Source organism: Orycteropus afer, unplaced genomic scaffold (genome assembly GCF_000298275.1).
Source record: "Orycteropus afer afer isolate SDZICR_OR568_19922 unplaced genomic scaffold, OryAfe1.0 scaffold00008, whole genome shotgun sequence".
In the NCBI taxonomy this organism is placed as follows: Eukaryota; Metazoa; Chordata; class Mammalia; order Tubulidentata; family Orycteropodidae; genus Orycteropus; species Orycteropus afer.
In genome coordinates this window covers 8,205,463-8,224,861 of record NW_006921595.1, presented here as the reverse complement: position 1 = coordinate 8,224,861, position 19,399 = coordinate 8,205,463, and the positions used below count along the sequence as shown (strand labels likewise).

Below are 19,399 nucleotides of genomic sequence, written 5' to 3'. Positions count from 1 at the left end.
GTGTTTCGTTCTGCTGTGCATGGGGTAGCTATGAGTCGGAAACGACTCGACGGCACTTAACAACAACAACAACAACAACTCTGTACCAGGCATTATGCTAAGCCTGAGGGAATAGATACTTCAAGAAACTTTGAGGAGCAGCAGGCAATATACAGTTACTACCAATTTCAAAGAATCCCCAAACCTGCCCTGAGAGGGGCCTCGGAGAGGCTCTTGGATTCAAGAGCCTGAACAGGCTCAACAATAACATTTTTTTTCTTTTTAGTTCCCTTCCTTTTTGTCTTTCATAGTTAATTCATTCCCTAGCCAGACAGAACTTCAATTCTGTCTCATTAAGGAAAACAGTGACAGATAAGTCAGTCTCTTGTGACCTAAAACAATTCTATACAATACTAGTTTTATGTCATAAAACTGAAAAAAATATTTTATGGTTCTTATATGGAACTTGGGTATGGATCGTTAAAACTCAAGAGATATAGATTAAAAGCTGATAAGCCAAAAGTTGTAGCCATGGTTTCTTAACCTAGGCACTACTGACATTTTGGGTCGGATGATTCTTTGTTGTGGGGAACTGTCCTCTGCATTGTAGGATGTTCAGCAATATCCCTGGCCTCTACCCACTAGATGTCTGTAGCACACCCCACTCCCTAATTGTGATAATGCAAAAAATCTCCAGCCATTGCCAAATGTCTCTGGAGGGAGGAGGGAGGCAGAATTTCCCCCAGGTGAGAACCACTGATACAGAGCTCAGTTACCAAAAAAAAAAAAAAAAGTCATTTTATCTCTCTGCCAATGGAAATATGTGTTGTGTATGTACATAGGTATTTTGAGTTTTAATATACATTAAACCTTTTCTTGTAATGAAAAGAACTCATCTGCAATGCCAAGAGGAGAGAAAAACTATATGTTAGGCAGAATTGTATTAAAAAGTTTTATACTATATTATGGAATAGCAACATAAAGAACACTAAACACATTTATATTCAGCAAACATAAAAATATAAACAAACATTAAGTGTATGTAGTAATCCTAACATATGAATGTTTTCCTTATTTTCTATATTTTCAGATAACACTCTCAGAAAGTTTAGAGCTGAAATTATCCAAAAATTTTATTCTAGTTACTTATTTGAAAATAAATATTTATCATGTCATCTATTAGGTTGTAATATTAGCATCTTACTGATTTCATAGTAACTCAGTACCATAAAGAAAAAATAATTTTAGGCTGCTTGAACTAGAAATATTAAAATGTTGAATATATGTGGTTCTATGAAAGTCAACTGGCATCTTTTCATTGCATTCCAGAGAAAGAATATGAAAATTTCTTTTGTTAAAGCATTATCTTTCATTACTTATAATGATTAATATCAGACTCCAGAGTCCTCTACTACCTTAGTATTAACTTGGTAATGATATGTATAACAATTATTCAAAGGAAAATAAAGCTAAAATGTATTTTGGGGGTTTATACTAACTTAATGATTATTATCATAGGTATCTACTTATGGGGGCCACTTTAAATTTAAATACCCCAAAACTTTTCTTTTTATGTATACATAACAGTTCTACTGAAAAAGTTTTATCTAACCAAAAAACCAAACTCACTGCCGTCAAGTCGGATCCAACTCATAGTGACCCCTCCTTGGGTTTCTGAAGTGGTATTTCTATGGAAGTAGATTGCCCAACCTTCCTTCTGAGGAGTGGCTGGTAGGTTTGATCTGCCAGCCTTCTGGTTAGCAGTCAAATGCCTTAGGCACTGTGCCACCAGAACTCCTGAAAAAGTTTGATAGCTACACTTTATATTCCATCTTAGATTCAGATAGATAGGAAGGAAGGATGAAGGGAAATGGTAAACACGGAGGAAGTGGGAAGAGTGCTGTTACTTTGTGAGGATTGTAATTAATGGCACAAATATGTATGAACTGTTGAATGGAAAAGCAATTTGCTTCATAAACATTCACCCAAATCACAACAGAAAAAAAATAATAATAATAAACAACTTCCCAGTCCAGAGTGAAAGAGAAAGTAAGAAACCAATGATTCAAAGGAACTAGTCTATTGGAGTAATAGTCTACATGAACCATGGCCTCATTTACCTTGAGCCCAGAAGAACTAGATGGTGCCCAGTCATCACTACTGACAACCAAGAACACAACAGATGGTCCCAGACAGAATGGGAGAAAAATGTAGAACAAAACTCAAACTCCCAGAAAAAAATGCCAGACTTACTGAACCTTAGAGACTATAGGAACCCCTGAGACTATCACCCTGGGATACTCTTTAAACTTGGAACTGACACCACTCTCAGAGGTTGTCTTTCAGCCAAATGACAGATAGCCTCATAAAATAAATAATACCATCTGTGAAAAAACATGTATTTATATATAATCGAATGAACAAAGAATAAAAACATCCCTGGAACAGTTCAACCTCTCACTACAATACAAACAATAAAAATGAATTCACACTTAAAAAATTAAGTTAATGGAACTGGAAATTTGTCTTTTGTTTTATGTTACCCTCTCTCCTCTAGCTCACTTGCCAGAAGACATTTCAAATGCAATTCCTCTGAAAGCTACAGACTTAACAGCCTAATGAGTGGTTACTATTCCTGTTACTTGGCTGATTCTATTCAGTCTAAAGCTTGAAAAATCCTTCTTCCCCAGCCCCTGCAGAATTTCCTGCATTAAAGAAAAAAAAAAAAAAATCTAGTGACATATAACTGGAAGAACTGGATTGAGTTCTGCAGCAATTTTCCAGGTATTGCTTTCCTTCTTTAAGATGTACAAATCTATGTTTCTAATGAAAAAAAAAAAATGACCAATAAATTCTGAAATTTGTGCTAAGCAAAATGAACTCATTACTGTGTTATGAAACACCTTAACTTTGATCACTAGATTACCTGTACTAACAATGCAACCAAACCTGACTGGCCTATGCTAGTAAGTAATGAGTCATTAAAAAAAAAAAAAGTCAAAGCACTAGGGTATTTGAAGAAAAGCTAAATATCTCTGATACTCTCCATAAATAGTATTCTCAACTTTTCTCTATGTACATATCCCTTATATGCAAAGAAATCTTACAAATTTATTCTTATCTTCTTATAAAGTTAGTTAAAAATTAATGAACAAGAAATTAAAGAGAAGCTGCTGTAATAAAGTCAGAATATTCTAACTGAAAAACAATTACAACGAAACTATTTACACTCCTAAAGAATTATAAACATTTTTCAAGGGATATTTTGCATTACAATTTTTTAAACAATGTTTTCTTCTTACTCCTGAGATTTAAACACTGCAGGTTTATTTTACATTTCAGTAATAAAATACACTTATTAGAATAAGAGCTTTACTTTCCCCATTTAGAAAGAGCTTTGTGATTTAAAGTAGCATGTTGAATGCTTAGATTTTTCTTCAAACACATTTGTATGCTTCATCTTTCAACTGAGAGGATTAGTTTTCAACTATATGTAACTGACAGAAAATTGCATTGAAATGTTGGTATTAATTCTGGGAATTCAATCGGTCAGACTTCAAGGATACATAGTTCTTTTGCACAAAACTGGAAAAATACCAACAGTTTGTATAATGTGGTCAATTTTTCCAGTATTTTCAACCTTCCCCGCCCCTCAAAAAAATTCATTTTCACAGAAGTGGAATCTTTTCCTATCTTTTTTTAAGTAAAAAAGTTAATTTCTAGTTTTAGCTATGTAATCAAATAAAACTTTGAACTCTAAAGAAACAACTGTAGGACCTTACTAAGAAAAATCCCCTCTCTAGTCGCTGGCTCAAACCTGAAAAACTTGCTGAACTGTGCAGATGTTGAAATGGCTCTCAGTTGCACTGGGGAAGAAAGAAGAACTAGGCATTCCACAGCTGCCTATAACAGCTTCCTTCCCAGGGGCACAGTTGCAGGCTCTATCAAGCTCAATCTCTTTGTACAGCAACTGGGGATCCCCAGGCAGGGGCATGGAATCCCAGAGCAGCTTAAATTTCTCCCAGTAACACAACAAGAAGTAAGACTACTTAAAGAGTAACCAGTTATTTCTAACAATTATGTGGCTCTTGGCCAAAAAAAAAAAAAAAAAGAAGAAAAAGATGAAGCACATCTGTAGTGAGAGAAAATAAAAGATGTTTCACATTTCTAAGATTTCAAGCTGGCTATAAGAAACTTCCTTGGGTCTTTGTTATAGAAATGGTTATGAATATTTGACTTCTCCTGATCAACTTTTTTCCCCATTGCCTTTGTGGGAGGTTGGTGAAGGCTGCAGGGGAGGATGGTCAAGTGGAAGAAACTCAGAATGTAATTAACAGTGAATTCAAGTAATACAACACTCATTGCACATTTTTGTTTTGTTTTGTTTTGTTTTTTAAATTGTGATTTGGGTGAAAATTTACAGAGCTAATTCACTTTCCATACAGCAGTTCACATGCACTTCATCTCATGACATTGATCACAATTTACCCCAATGCAACAGCTCCCTTCCCACTTCTTCCCAATAGTTACCTCTTCCCTGTGTCCTTCCCTCCATGCACTCCTGCCCCCTGAGTTGTCTCCCTGTGCATAAACAGCCCTTACTTCTCCCAAGATTTTTCTCTCCAAGGAGTGTATCTACCTCGGGAAATGTTCGACTCATATGCCTGTCTTTTGTTTGGCTGGAAGCCAGAGGTGCGGGTTCAATTCCAGACCTGACGGGCAGCTAGGGGCCATAGTCTCAGTGGTTCCACCAAGCTCTATCACAGCAGCAAGCCTGGTCCCCCCCCCCTTTTTTTTTTCAAATGATTTTGAGTTTTGTTCTGCATGTTCTCCCTCTTTATCCAGGATCTCCTCCATAGACATCCCCCCCCCATGAGTGGTTGACAGTGGTAGCTGGGCACCATCTAGTTCTTCTGATCTCATAGTCGTATAGGCTGAGGAACGCAGGGTATACCAGTTGCTGGGACTAATTGTTCCCATGAATTTTTGGTTTTCTTTATTCTTCTTTGCTCTGGACAAGGAGAGACCCATCGTCACATCTAGATGGCTGCTTGCAAGCTTTTAAAATCCCAGTCACTTCTCGCCAAAGTAGGAGGTGGAACAATATTTTGTGTAGGATATTATGCCTATTGAGCTTGACGTCCCCTGTGACTATGGTTCCTCATTACCTCTGAGTAGCTGGCTGTGACCAAGAAGTGACTACAACCTTGTCCCTTGTCAGCTCTACTATACACCTGGAAATACACTTATAGGACCATTGTCACACTGCATGGTTTTTAAGGGATGAAATGTATATGACAGTAATATCATGTTTAAAGGTACTCCATGCTTCTATTTTACATTAGTATACATTCTCACAAGTTATTCTAAGCATGTTAAAGACTAAAATAACTGTATTAATAATGATATGGCATGACTAAAAACTAGTGGCCAGAGAATATCTTCCCTGCTTAGGAATAAATGATGTTATAGCAGATGTCATTTCCTTTGGATAAACCAGAATAAAAAGAGCTAATAAACATGGCTCTGCTAAAATAATAGAAATAGACAGATTATTATTCCCCCACAAAATTCTACTTCTATATTAATCACCTTCTAGGTAGTAAAAGACAATAATATGTAGATACATATTTTGAGTAGTTTTTTAATATCTTGAATTTATAATACTGTCAGAATTATTAATTCTTACTTGGTCAGAAAACTATTATTGTAGTTCCATATAAGTATTTGTGAGAATTTACCAGATACAATGATGAAAACAATAATGATAATGATGTTATAATTTATTTTGTGCTTGCTATAATTCAAGCACTGTGCAGAGAGTTTTAAATACATTATCTCATTTACTCCTCAGTGTTATTATCCTCATTTTATAATGAAGAAATTGATTGTTAAGGTCACTGAACTAGTAAATGGTATAGTCAGAATTTGAACTTTTTGTCTCTAAAGTCGATCGAGTAACAATGCTCTACTGACTGCACTGAAAATGGCATTTGTACATTAACTTGAAACATGTTAAGTAATTTTGAAATCAATTTTAAAGGTTTATATTGTCATTAAATTGTTCTATTCAGAGAAAAATAGCTTCTCTACATGAGATGTTAGGTAAATCTCACTTACACTAGTTATAATCCCTTTTTCTTCTCTAACTACTGATTTTTTTAATAGCCAAAAAGCCTCATTTCAACCTAGAGTATTAGTAATGCAGTAATTCTCTGAACATTTTCATATTCTAAGTGTCTTATTTCATATACATCCTAACTTTCAGATACCTATCTTTCTATGCTTTAGGTTTACTCTCAAAACTGCAAATCAAGTAGCTAATAGATCATTCATTTCCTTTTATAAAACAGACACAGAGGCATGCAAGCACTAAACCATGCCTGATGATCTAAATAAAAAAGTCTTATGATTGCACATGGATGCTAAAATCTCAAGAACACTTCAAGCATCAAAAGGCCTTTGTTTCTAGCTCAACACTTCTCCAAGACAATGCAATACATTTAAGGAAGGAAGACTACATGAGGCAGAAGTTGATGACATATGGGATGTGCATAGAACTTCTGGTTAACGGTGTTCCAAGATGTATAAATAAAAAATGATTTGTGAGTTGGTGGAAAAAACTGTAAGGCAAGTCAATTTTTTAATTAAAAAATTATGTAGCATAAACAATGCTAATGAGCCAAAAGTCCCAAGAGATTAGGATTGTATCTGCATGATTTTAACATTCCATTCACTTTTCATAAATGTGCATCCACTTACTTGAAATATTTCAAGCAGAACCCTTTTCGTAAAATGCAATTCTGAAGATTCCCTTTGTCCTTTTCTGAATAGCTCACCATTTTCCACTCCTGTTGTCAACTGGATGACATATGACATATGAAGAGTCCTACAATTCTTAGGTGGATCACCAGAAAATAAATACCTGGAAGTTCTTCATAAATTTCCTCATCTATTGGTTGGCCACTTTTTGGTGGACTGCTGATTGGTAGAGGATGATCAACATCATCATATAATTCTCCTCTTTCATCATCATCTTCAGGAATAATATCAGATCCCATATCTATAAAACATGTTTAATAGAGCAAATTTTAAGAGAGTACAAGAAAGATTTTTAAAACTTTGTTTTCTAAATTAATGAAGCCCTACAAAGTAACCACAATATTGTTACTTAAATTTTAAATCTTTAATTTAAAACATTTTTAAAATTGAGTGAAATGTGAATTTCAAAGTTGCCAATTGGTACATATTGAAGAGATGCTTTTACAAGTCTCAAGTGAATGGTCTTTGTTAATACCAGTCATGTTTTCTTGATCATTCTCACAGAAGTCAATAAGCTTTCGTAGATGAAAACCCAGATCACTCAGTTATTCAGTATTCAAACACAATGATAGCTTATTTAATTGATTGCTCTTACCTTGTAATACAAATTTCAGCTGCTGTACCCATTCCTCGGCATCTTTGGGAGAAGCTGCTGTAAACTAATAAAAAAAAAAAAAAAAAAAATTACACAAAAACAAAAACACCACAGCAGAAACACAAGGCATGTAGCATTCTTATCATTTAAGATGATTAGTAATTCTTTTCATGTCTAGTGGTACTTTTCTTGCAAGGATGCTTCTTATAATGTACAGTTAATTTTGACAAATTTATGTAATTGAAGCAGAGGATGATGGATTTGAAACTCTGATCAGCAGCTGGCAGCTGTGCAGGGAAAAAAACTGCTTCTCTTCATCAATGTCAAAGACACAACTGATGAACAAAATTTGCCCTTGACAATTAGAAGACACCCATGAATTTCTTTAGACTGCTGGGTACAGTTTTCTTAAAAATGTTCTTGTCAGATTCCAACACACTACCTGACAACTTAATTAACTGGCTTTCAACTGCAATCTCAGATATTTAAAACTTATTAAACATACATTCCATATTGATGCCTAGCTGATAGCTCTTGAATTGAAGAGCCCATATATGCCTTTACTTCATTTTCTCCCACATGCCTAAGCAATACAATATGCAATAAAGCTCTGATATTTTTCTTTTGATAATTTTACTCTTTCTACTATGTAATTTTTTAAGGAAATCACACAGTTCTATTAAAATAGATATAAAATGCAACATTTAGAGTAACTGATAAATGACATATTCACTTGTTCTTTTTCAAGTAGATATCATTTGCACTAATCTGAAATGTTTTAAAAATGTATGTCCTCTTGTATGAGAGCTCAGTGTATAAAACTAGTATTTTTTTATTACCATTAACATGTCAGGGAGAATTGTTTTAACAAAATGTTAATGTCTCTATAAATGAAATCAGAACATTTAATCAGAACTTAATTTCAAGGCAACATAAAAACTCCAACCTGATAGACACGTTTATCAGGAGCAGAGATTTCAAAACAGCAATCCTTCTTTCCATCCTTCCTAAGGGTGTTATTCATCTTGACGCTGTAGCCATCTATCGCAAATTCACCTTTCTGTTGTTTGTCTGTTGAAGATAAAACCAAAGTTAGACCTTCATCTACTACAATGAATATAAATGCTCAATTATCTTTTATTTAGATTTCCACTGTCAATTCTTGGAAAGAGTATATGGTGGCCATATTTATGAAAGTAATACAGGGCTTTAAAAAGTCTTTGACTATTGCTTTTAATTCTAAAATCATACAAGTATATTTGAGATGCTTTCTCTAAAATAGATATTCAGGGAATCAGAAGAGGAAGTCTTGTTCAGAAATAAGTATGAAAATAAGACACTCTCATCTGAGGAAAAGCCAAGAACTAGAACTTAGAACTTGCTAGACAAGTCCATAAACAAATCGGTGTCTTTCAGATTCATCATGTTACTGGGAAAATCTATTTAGTTTTAGCTGAAAACTTGCTGGGCTTTGTTTACCATACCTTAAAATAAAACAAACAACCAAAAAAACCAACAACTGCTGAATTAAGAAAAGTATAACTCTAACTATACATATATAAAGGCAAAACAAAAATACTAATTACAAAAAGGTACATGGAGAAAACAAACATTTGAAGGGAGAGGAATAGTAAAGCAAGTGAAAAAAATAGGTTCCTAACCAGTCAGTAAACAGCTGAATTAGTAAAACACATCTGAATCCCATATGGTAGATAGTCAAAAAGAAAATATGATGTAGTTTAGTAAGATTTGGTGGTCTGGTGGCATAGTGCCTAAGGTATTTGACTACTAATCAAAAGGCTGGCGGTTCAAACCTACCAGCCACTCCTCAGAAGGAAAACTGGGCAATTTATTTCCTTAGAGATACTGCCTTGGAAACCCAAGGAGTGGGTGCTCCGAGTCGGAATCTACTCGATGGCAGTGAGTTTGGTTTGATTATTAGTAAGATTATTAAAGACAATATAGAAAGAATACAACAAAGAATTTACTATTGAGGCTAAAAATAAAATTAGTCAGCTTCCCTATTTCAACCAGTTACCCATTTTGATAGAAAAGCTGCAGAGTTGTAGATTTACTTCCTAGATAACATACAATATTAAAACCATGCATAAACACAAATTGTCTCTCTTACTGAGCTTGGGCAAATGGAGAGATTTTTCCATATCATGGAGTAAAAGGCTCTCTCTGATCAGTACACCAATGAAAATACATCTCCTTTTCCTAAATACACTAACTTAATGCCTGAAGTAATACCCATTTTTAAAAGATCATGGAGATCTTATCTTATTCAAAATATGAGAAAAATTTGAGTTAGAAATGCCTGACTTAAATTGGGACAATGTAACCATATTTCATCATAATTTCTATCTCTTTGAATGGCTGAACAACAATTCAAATTCAAAAATTTGAAGTTTACTTTGTGGAAAAAGTCTACAATGAACTAACTGTATGAGGTTCAGAAAGAAACATTTTTGAAAGTGTATTTTCTGACACATTGTAGATTTCTGTGATCAAGTAAGTTTGGGACATGCTGAATTAAACAAAGTTAAACAGATTTTTTAATCCAAACCTTTTTGGGGTCCTTAATACTTAATAATGGGGTCCTTCTATGAGAAGGATACACTATGCAGGTATTTACCAGAATTATTTGTACATAGAACCTTTTTTTCACAGAACATTTTATGAAACTGATACTCCTGAGAAATATTTTGCAAAGCACTTGCAGTGTAGTAAATTACCTGGTATGGCCTTTCTACCCTTAAGTCTTTGTAAACTCCACAGTAGAATTTGCCATAAGCAACTGAGTAGCTGCTGATTGTTAAAGTTATCCACCTGGGGTATTTCTGCTGAGGGTGCAGGAAGCAATCTTCTGGGAAGTTCTCTCTCTCAGGTGTATAGATTCTGATGTTGGGATTGGTTAGTCTGGTCACTCTGCCAGGCTCAAAAGGAGCCCTCCTAGAGGCAGAAGGAGTCTCTCTGACTGCTGGCTGAAAAGATGTGCTGCTGAGAGAAATGCACTCCTTAGAGACAGGAGAGACACACACTGCTGAGAGAGAGACATGAAAGATACGCACTGCTGAGAGAGACACATACTGCTGAGAGAGTCACCGAGAGACACGCACTAGTGAGAGAGAGATGTGCTACTGAGACTGACAGCTGCTGAGTGAAATGGCTGGCTGTAAGAGAGTGAGTGCAGTTCTGAACTTGAATTGTAGTCTGGTGCTCACCCCATCATCTGTGAGTTCTGTGTGGCCACTGCAGCAAATTATTGAACCCAGCAGAGAGGTGGTGGGTGCTGCGGGAGGAACGGTTGGTGAAAGGGCTGGAGGGAGGCAGCATGTCTGGCCTCGCAGGAATAGGCTTTGGGCTACTGATGGTGATTCTGTCTTCCTCTTATGTGGTTAGAGGAGGTCAGAAGATGCAGCCTCCATGCCCCTTTGGCAGCACTTAAATATAATATTAAAATAAATAACTTAAATAACATTAAAAAATATATTGAAGTAATAGGAAATAGTTAAGAGTGGCTGATTCTTCTAAAAGTCTCAAAGAGGACTCACTCATTCAATAAATATATATTGAGTGATTTAAACAAGTCAAGGAGTATTGTAGGTATGCAGAGACAGAAGGTAGTACCACCTTATCAGACCTTTCCCACCTTTCCATGGAAATACACATACATACATACACTACATAGCATTTCATGGTGTCCTTCTTTTGTCTGTTTCTGTGTATCTTCTCCCTTTTCATAAAGACACCAGTCATACAGGATTAGAACCTATGTTATTCATGTTCACTTGATAGACAATATCTTCAAAGTAAACACACATTATTTGTGTGTGAGTGTGTGGTTGTGTATGTATGTGTATTTCTATTTCAGTGGAAAGATGGGAAAGTTCTGATAAGGTTGTGGTAGCATTTATCTCAGATACTCTACCTTTCATAAAAGTAAAAAAACACAGATTAAGAAAGAGATAAAATGGAATAAAGCAATATGAAATAAAAATTGTTGTTGTTGTTATGTGCTGTCGAGTCGGACCTGACTCATAGCGACCCCTCCTTGGGTTTCCGAGGCAGTATCACTACGGAAGTAGATTGCCCCATCTTTCTTCCAAGGAGTGGCTGGTGGGTTTGAACCGCCAGCCTTCTGGTTAGCAGTCAAGTGCCTTAGCCACTATTAAACTGACTGTGGTGAAATATGGAAAACAAATACTACATAAAGAAATGGAAAATGTAGCTGCAAAATGGATTATGTATTACCAAAACCAAACCAAATTCCCTGCCATTTAGTTGATTCTGACTCATACCAACAGTTTTAGGACAGAGTTGAACAGCCCCATAGCATTTTCCAAGGTATAAATCTTTATGGAAGCAGTCTGCCTCACCTTTCTTCCCTTGAATGGCTGTGGGGTGAACCACCAATCTTTTGGTTAGTAGCCGAATGCTTTAAACACTACACCACCAGAGTCCTTAAATACAGATTAGAAGTAATAAAAAGCAGAATTGTTGAAAATCGGATCAGTGATATACCTTGGATTTCTCTTGGTAGGAGAAAAAAAAAAAAACAAGAGGGTACTAAAGGGGCAGGGAGGCAACATCTTTTGACCTTCTCTAACTACACATGAGGAAGACAGAATCACCACCAGCAGCCCAAGGCCTGTTCTTATGAGGCCAGACATGCCACCACTCTCCAACCCTCTTACCAACCTTGACACCAACTGTCCCTCCCATAGCACCCACCACTTTTTTGCTGGGTTCAATAACTCATTGCAGTGGCCACACAGAACTCACAGATTATGGGGTTTATTAGGGAAGCAACAGGCTACAATACAACTTCAGGAACATACTTTCAGGATACAGTTCCTCAATGAGGACAGTCTCTCCTCTGCTGTGCACTTAGATGCACCTCTCTGGCCCTTGGCCTCTCAGCCTGGCCTCTACCTCTATGGGCCAGGTAAGCCTGCCACTCTGACCTGTGCCTCTTGGTTCCACTGCCACCGTCTCTCAGCCAGGCCTCTCTCTCAGCCTGACATCTGTCTCAGCTGGCAGTGAGATTCCCACTCTGCCTTAAGGAGGGTTCATTTTAACCCTAGCAGAGTGGCAAAACCATCAAATTCCAACATAAGAGTTCTACACACCTGAGAAAGAGTGAACTCTCCCAGAAAATTACTTCATGTTGTACCAACAGAAATACCCCAGGTGGATGACTTTAACAATCAGGAGTTTAAAAGCCACTACTCAGTTGCTCACAGCACATTCCACCACAGAGTTAATTGCCAGTCTCGTTATAGGAAATTACTACTACCACCTCCCCAGCCAAGTTGACACACATTTGCATGGTCCCACCCAGTAATCCAGTGGTAGTTACAGAGACTATGGTAAGAAAAGTCATATCATGCAACTCACTAAACCACAGGGGGAAAGAAGACAAAAGAAAATATAATCGATATGGAAAAGCCCTGATTGCACGATGGTTAAGCATGTGGGTGCTAACCAAAAGGTAATCAGTTTAAACCCACCAGCTGCTCCATGGGAGAAAAGACCTGGCAATTCATTCCTGTAAATATTACAGCCTAGGAAACCCTCTGGATCAGTTCTATTCTGTCATATGGAGTTGCCATGAGTCAGAATTGAGTGGACAGCACCCAACAACAACAATAGAGAAGTGACCAGGACACAACATAAGAAGAAGAGTAACAAATAAAACAATACCAATAATCAAAGATGTAACAGAAGAAAATTTCATTCTGCTAAAGAGCCAAAGACACAGAACAAAAGATGACACTGTTTAATCAAATAAAATAAATACATAAACCAATACCTAGACCTGTTCAGCTTACTGTTTAATATTTGAGAATAAATAATCATATAAATATCCAAGTGGGGGTAGGAGGGATGGGACCAGAAAGGTTGGTCCCAACTTTTCTACAATGTTCAAGGCTTGAAAAGAACGGCAGGTAATTCATAACTCTTTCCAATACCTTTTGCAAATCTATAAGCATAAAGTAGCTATATTTCTAATTGGCGAATACAGAATAAAAGTTCAAGACATGAAATGGGCATACATGGCTATGATGAGACCCTGCTCTTCTCCCTTCACATTAGCTTCTCTTTTGGACAAAGAAAAATGTTAGTATTATATGGTAATCAATAATATTTAAGTTTATCTGTAGGTTAATTCCACAGTATTTTCTGGGATAGTTTCAGGGACACCTTTTGACATGAGACCAATTGTTAAAAATTGTTACATGCCAATCAAATGGGAAATAAAGTCATATGAGTTCATTCACTCAGAACTGTGAAAAAATAAACTATTTGGTAAATGAACTTCCCAATAGCAGCTTATTACTTTAAGTTCCAAAACTTTTAAAAATGTTGGTCATTATGCTGGAAATCTTCCTAAGAAATATATTTCTCTGACTTCTCAAACAATGTCTTTTAAACATAATGTATTACATAATGTAATTTCTTGATATATTACATTTTCTTGTAGTATTACTTTGAGTATCAGTTATTATTATTATATTATAATACATTGACACCTTGGGATTTTTGAGGTGTTTGTCCATTACATTTCCCCTGGCTTCTGTTTCACACTTGAACCTTACCCATATCATGCAGTTCAAATTTAATGTCTACAGAAATGAAGGCTGCCAGGAGAAACTAGATAATGAAATCTATTAAATCGGTAACTTAATTTTACACAATTCTAATTCAGTAGGTTCAAGATAGAAAGCAGTTGGCCCTGATTCTACAAAACAAAATGTATGAGATTAATTACAACTGTTTCTTTCTACTTCCCATTGGCTTTTAAATTTACAGCTATGTTCTGGGTTTTTTAAGCTGCCAAAAAGACAAGTGACATTTACTGAGCTTCTTCTATATGCCAAGAACTTAATATAGTATTCTCATGTATTCCTTGTAATAGTTCTGGCAATAAAAGGTGTATTTTATACTCCCACCATTGATGGAACAAGAAAACAACTTTAAATTAACCAACTTGTTCAACTAAACCAAAAACCAAACCTACTGCCATCGAGTTGATTCTGACTATAGTGACCCTCATTGAGTTTCCAAGGTTGTAAATATTTAGGGAAGTAGATTGCCTCATCTTCCTCCCACAGAGCAGCTGGTGGGTTTGAACTGCCGAACTTTGTTACTTTTACCCACTACACCACCAGAGTAAGTGGTAGAAGCCAGGACCCTAATGTAAGTCTGATTCCAAAGCCTTGCTTTTTCAAGTGCTTCACTCTGTCTCATAGTTTTTAAGGTATAGTTCAAAAAGGTATGTCAGACTCATCTTAGACACCTCTTAAAAAGGCAGAAATATATCCAAATTTCTGGGGGTAAGCCCAGGAAACCAAATGTTTAGCAAGCACCTCAGATGATTTTCATCCTTGAACATGGAATTTAAGAAGTCGCAGTGCAGAAGACAAATGTTCTCTCACATTTCCTTCTACAACTTGGGCCAAACTTTCTCAGCTTCCTTTATGGGCTTTTCTACCTTTGCCTATGTCTTAAATAATTATGAGTTATGTCCTAAGTCCTGCTCTTTTCTCACTTTACAGCTCTCCCTGGGTAATCATATCTAATTCCAAGGACTGAATTCCTTTCAATATGCTTATGACTCATAATTTTTATTTTTAGTCCAGCTCTCCTTCTCCTGGATTCCTTGGGTGGTACAAACAGGTAACATACCAGGCTGATAACTAAAGCTAAGTATGTTGGAGGTTCGTGTTCACCCAGAGGTACCTCAAAGAAAGGGCTGGCTATCTAGTTCTGAAAAATGAATCACTGAAAATCCTATGGATCACAATTCTATTCTAACACACATGGGCTGCCGTAAATTCGAATCAACTCAACAGCAACTGTTTTTCTCTCTCTCCCAAGCTTCAGAATTGTAAATACAAATACATTTAATCTCTTGAATGCACTACAGGTACATCGGATATAACATACCCACAGAAGAGATCATCTTATCTCACATTCCCCCAACACCTGTGCTTTTTCTTATTGTTTCTCTAATCTTAATAAATGGCACCACCATTAATCAAAGTTCCCAAGCACCATTCTTGATTTCTCCCTTTCCTTCATCAACTGCCTTCATGCTCCCTCTCACTGCCACCTACCAAAATCAATCAAAATCCAATTCTATTTTTCTTGTAAGTATATTTTTTTCTCTTCTTCAAGTGCTCTCAGAAAATATGATTAAAACATCAACCACTTTAAATACTACCATTTTAAATATGGCCTAAATACAGCAACTAAATAAATCCAAGTGTGTTAGTATCTTTATAAGTTAGAGGCTTTTATCATTTGGGATTCTCCAGCATCCATGCATCTTTCTTATTTAAAGGGAATCCCAAAGTTGGCAGGGGCAGAACCTAGCTTCCCACTACAGAAGCTGAATAGTAGCACATTTTCCCTGTTCCAGCTCAGGCAAACAGATGCTTGGAACTTAAATCTAAAGTAAGAAACAAAAAAATCAGGGGAGAGAGTTCAGAATCCACTCCAGTGACATCCACCAATTAGTAGCAGTACACAGTGGCAACTTCGCTTGCCTATACTGACAGAGCCAACAGTGTGTCCCAGTCAGACTCTCCGTCAGATCCTCACTGGGGGTAAGGACTGGGCTGAAGTACCAGCCACCTTACCTCCCTTAGCTCTTGCCTATTTTCTGAGCATGGTTGTCTAGCCCTCCCCCCAATTCTGTCTGATAGCTGATAGTCTTCCAATAAATTCCTTTACTGTACAGTTAAACAAATCTGGTTTCTGTAGTGTGTATCAAGAATGCTGATAAGGTATAAATGGCTAGTAGACAGAAAGACACGCAGTATGTTGAGCAATGTTTGATATCTGCAACTTATATTTAAGAAGACTTTACAGAGTAACATGTAACTGTATAGTTGTTAATGTTCAAGAGTAGGACAGAGGACAGCATGTCTCTCAGTACTCAACCCCTTCACTAAAGTTTATCAAACTGATTAACAAATGGCTCTACCTCCTCAGTCAAAGACACATGAATACTTTCATTTCGTTTATACAGCTCACAGAAACACAAATGCCAAAACTAATTCAGCCACTTGAAATATACTCATGGTGTTCTGAGTTACAATGTGAGGAAATACCAAATTATTACTATTTTAAGTGAAAATAGTAGGCTAGGAAGTACTTTAGTTAAAATTAGAAGTGTAGCTAATATTTTCTGGTGGCAGGAAATTTTAGGTATTTCCAAAACTTATTTTTCTTCAGAATAACAGTATATTGCAAACATAAAAATCAAGTGGTTTTATATACTGTTACATCTTTTCAACTGTAGGTATAAACTCAATTTCTAAAAAAACAAGCTAGCATTAGGTAGCTGTGAATGGAGAATAAATAAATTACAAGTATTTTTATACATTGGAGATTTAAATCCCTCATTTCTAATTATTGGCTAAATCTACTGTTTTCTTCTACAATGGAAATTCACATACTAATTATGTTATAGTCTTTTAGATTATAACATATATTATGATTATTAAGATAAGCATTACACAGAGCATATCTTAGTATCTTATGTACCTTATCCTCTTAAAATATTATATTAATATTGTAGGAAAGCCTTCTACAATAATCAGAGAATAAATGATGCTGATGTTACTCATGCAATACTAATAGCTGAAAACATCTAAGATAATCTGCAGCTCCTTATGTACTCAAGGCAGTAAGCAAACTCTTACTACTAAACTCCGAGCAACTCTTAGGCTCAGACCAAGCCTTACTCCAGTCTCACTTCTTCCAACCCTTCACCTGACAGCTGTCAACATGATCTTTCCAACACTTAGTGTGAGTGTGTCATGTCATCTCCTTACCTTTGATGCTCAGAAACATTAACTCTCTTTTCAATGGTATCTTGGTTCTCTTGTGTTGCTATAATAGGAATACCACAATTGGATGGCTTAACAAACAGGAGTATATTCTATTACAGTTTAAGAGGCTAAAAGCCCAAATTCAGATTGCCAGCTCTAGGGGCTGGGTGAAGGCTACAATTCTGCCTCTTATTCCAGGCCCACTGGAGCTAGAGGCATCTCCTAACCAAGGCAGCTGCTGGCTGCTGAAGCTGACGAACTCAAGGTCAGCAGGTAAGACAGCACAATTCCAAAATCAGTAGGTAACAAGGCAGGCCACTGGTTCAAATCCAGGAATAATCTCAAGATCGGCAGGCAACACAGGAGGCCACTGGTTCAGGCCCAGGAGTTGGAAATGAAGATATAGCCAAATGAAGGATCCAGATGGGCCAAAAAGCTAGAGACCTTTCTCAAAACTTCTCATTATATACTGGAAGCAGGTCACACCCCAAAAGCAGCTACTTAGCAAATTCCACCATGGAGGTGATTACATCATGGGGAATAACTACATTCAGCTGTCCAACCATTCAAAACCACAGCCCAGCCAACCTTAACTACCACAGATGGGAAAGACCAAACTCCTGACTCTGGTATGTAAAACCTTCACAACTTGACCCCACCCCTTCCCAGCTCAGTAGCTCTCACTTGCCTACTGTTCCAGTGAGCCAGTTCCCATCATACTATCTTAAAGGTACTCTGTGCCCACTCCTCTGAGCCAAAGTATTATGCTCCTCTATATTAATAATACCTGACACACAGATGTTCAAAGAACAACTACTGGTAACCATGTTTTTATATCTGTATATATACAGTAAAGCCCACTTTGATTTACAATATATCTACCTTCAATATAGAGACAGAAAGACAGATACAGCTATAAATAAATATAGATCTATTTTAAATAAAACTGGGTCTTGCTTTATTACAAATCAACAGAATTCCTGGCCATCAGACTTAGTCAGACTTAGTTTGTACTTGGGTATTTCTGTACATTGATGAAATCCTACTAATACATTTTAACTTTTCTATACTGTTACTAAGAGCTCTTGTGGCATAATGCCTAAGGCATTTGACTGCTAACCAGAAGGTTGGTGGTTCAAACCCACCAGCCACTCCACAGAAGGAAGACTGGGCAATCTATTTCTGTAAAGATTTACTACCTCAGAAACCCAAAGGGGGTCACTATGAGTCGGAGTCGACTTGGTGGCAGTGAGTGAGTGAGTGATACTGTTACTGGGTCTCCTAACTATAAAGGCAGGAAATAAAAGGCATAGCCTTCATTCAACATTTATTGTGATAAACTTTAAAGTTAACACTTGCATATCTAAAAAGTCCACAACACTGCAATAATTTGATTAAATTAGAATTAATTAGTCTTACTTCTTAAAAGCATATATATTATCTTTCCTCATATACCAGATGGAAACAAAATTGCAATATGTTTTTAAAATATCCTGGCACATGTATACATTCATCTTATATACATACACACATACATGTAAATTCATATATATACACACACAGAGATGTATGTATCTATGTCATCATGATATAATTATAAAATGTGCATGCCTTAAGCCAAGAATTTGCCTCTGTCAAATGAATCAGGAGAAAAGTTATTACTAAATATACAGAACAAAAGAACTTCTAATTATACAAATACTCTATCACTTTTGCAATATTAAAGTAAGATTAAAAGAAAACCATGGTGCTATTTCAACATTAAAACATACTTAATAGTTTCATCCAAACTGAACAAATATGTCTTTTTCCCCTCTATTAATGATGAAGTTTTAGGGGAACAGAAGAACAAAGAGGTCAATTTGAAAAATTTTATTTCCTTGTCAAGTCCTGGAAGTTCTATTATATTAAATTATCTGTATTAAGCCTAATTTTCTACTGGCTCACATTTTATATGGAAGATATAACAAAAAAATTACAACCACATGATATAATAAATAACATTTGATATACATTTAGAATGTCTTGGTAGGACCAACGAGAGGCAGCTATTTTCAGCTGCCACATACTGAATGGCACTAGAATATTCCTTCATAAGAGTGTGTGGGAGGAGAGGGAAAAAAGCATAAAAGCTTGTAAATGGAAGAAAAAAAGA

The 19,399-nt window shown here is 36.2% G+C and overlaps 1 protein-coding gene across 1 annotated transcript in view; it reads right to left on the bottom strand.

Annotated features, from left to right (window-relative positions):
- The window catches only part of SKAP2 (src kinase associated phosphoprotein 2), a 231,751-nt gene that overhangs the window by 57,654 nt on the left and 154,698 nt on the right, over nucleotides 1-19,399 (bottom strand). Inside the window, exons 7-9 of the mRNA XM_007945727.2 lie at nucleotides 8,343-8,467; nucleotides 7,397-7,460; nucleotides 6,905-7,042 (exon numbers count right to left, since the gene is read on the bottom strand). Of these exons, the coding sequence (XP_007943918.1) occupies nucleotides 6,905-7,042; nucleotides 7,397-7,460; nucleotides 8,343-8,467 (327 nt within the window). The remainder of the gene's footprint in view (nucleotides 1-6,904; nucleotides 7,043-7,396; nucleotides 7,461-8,342; nucleotides 8,468-19,399) is intronic.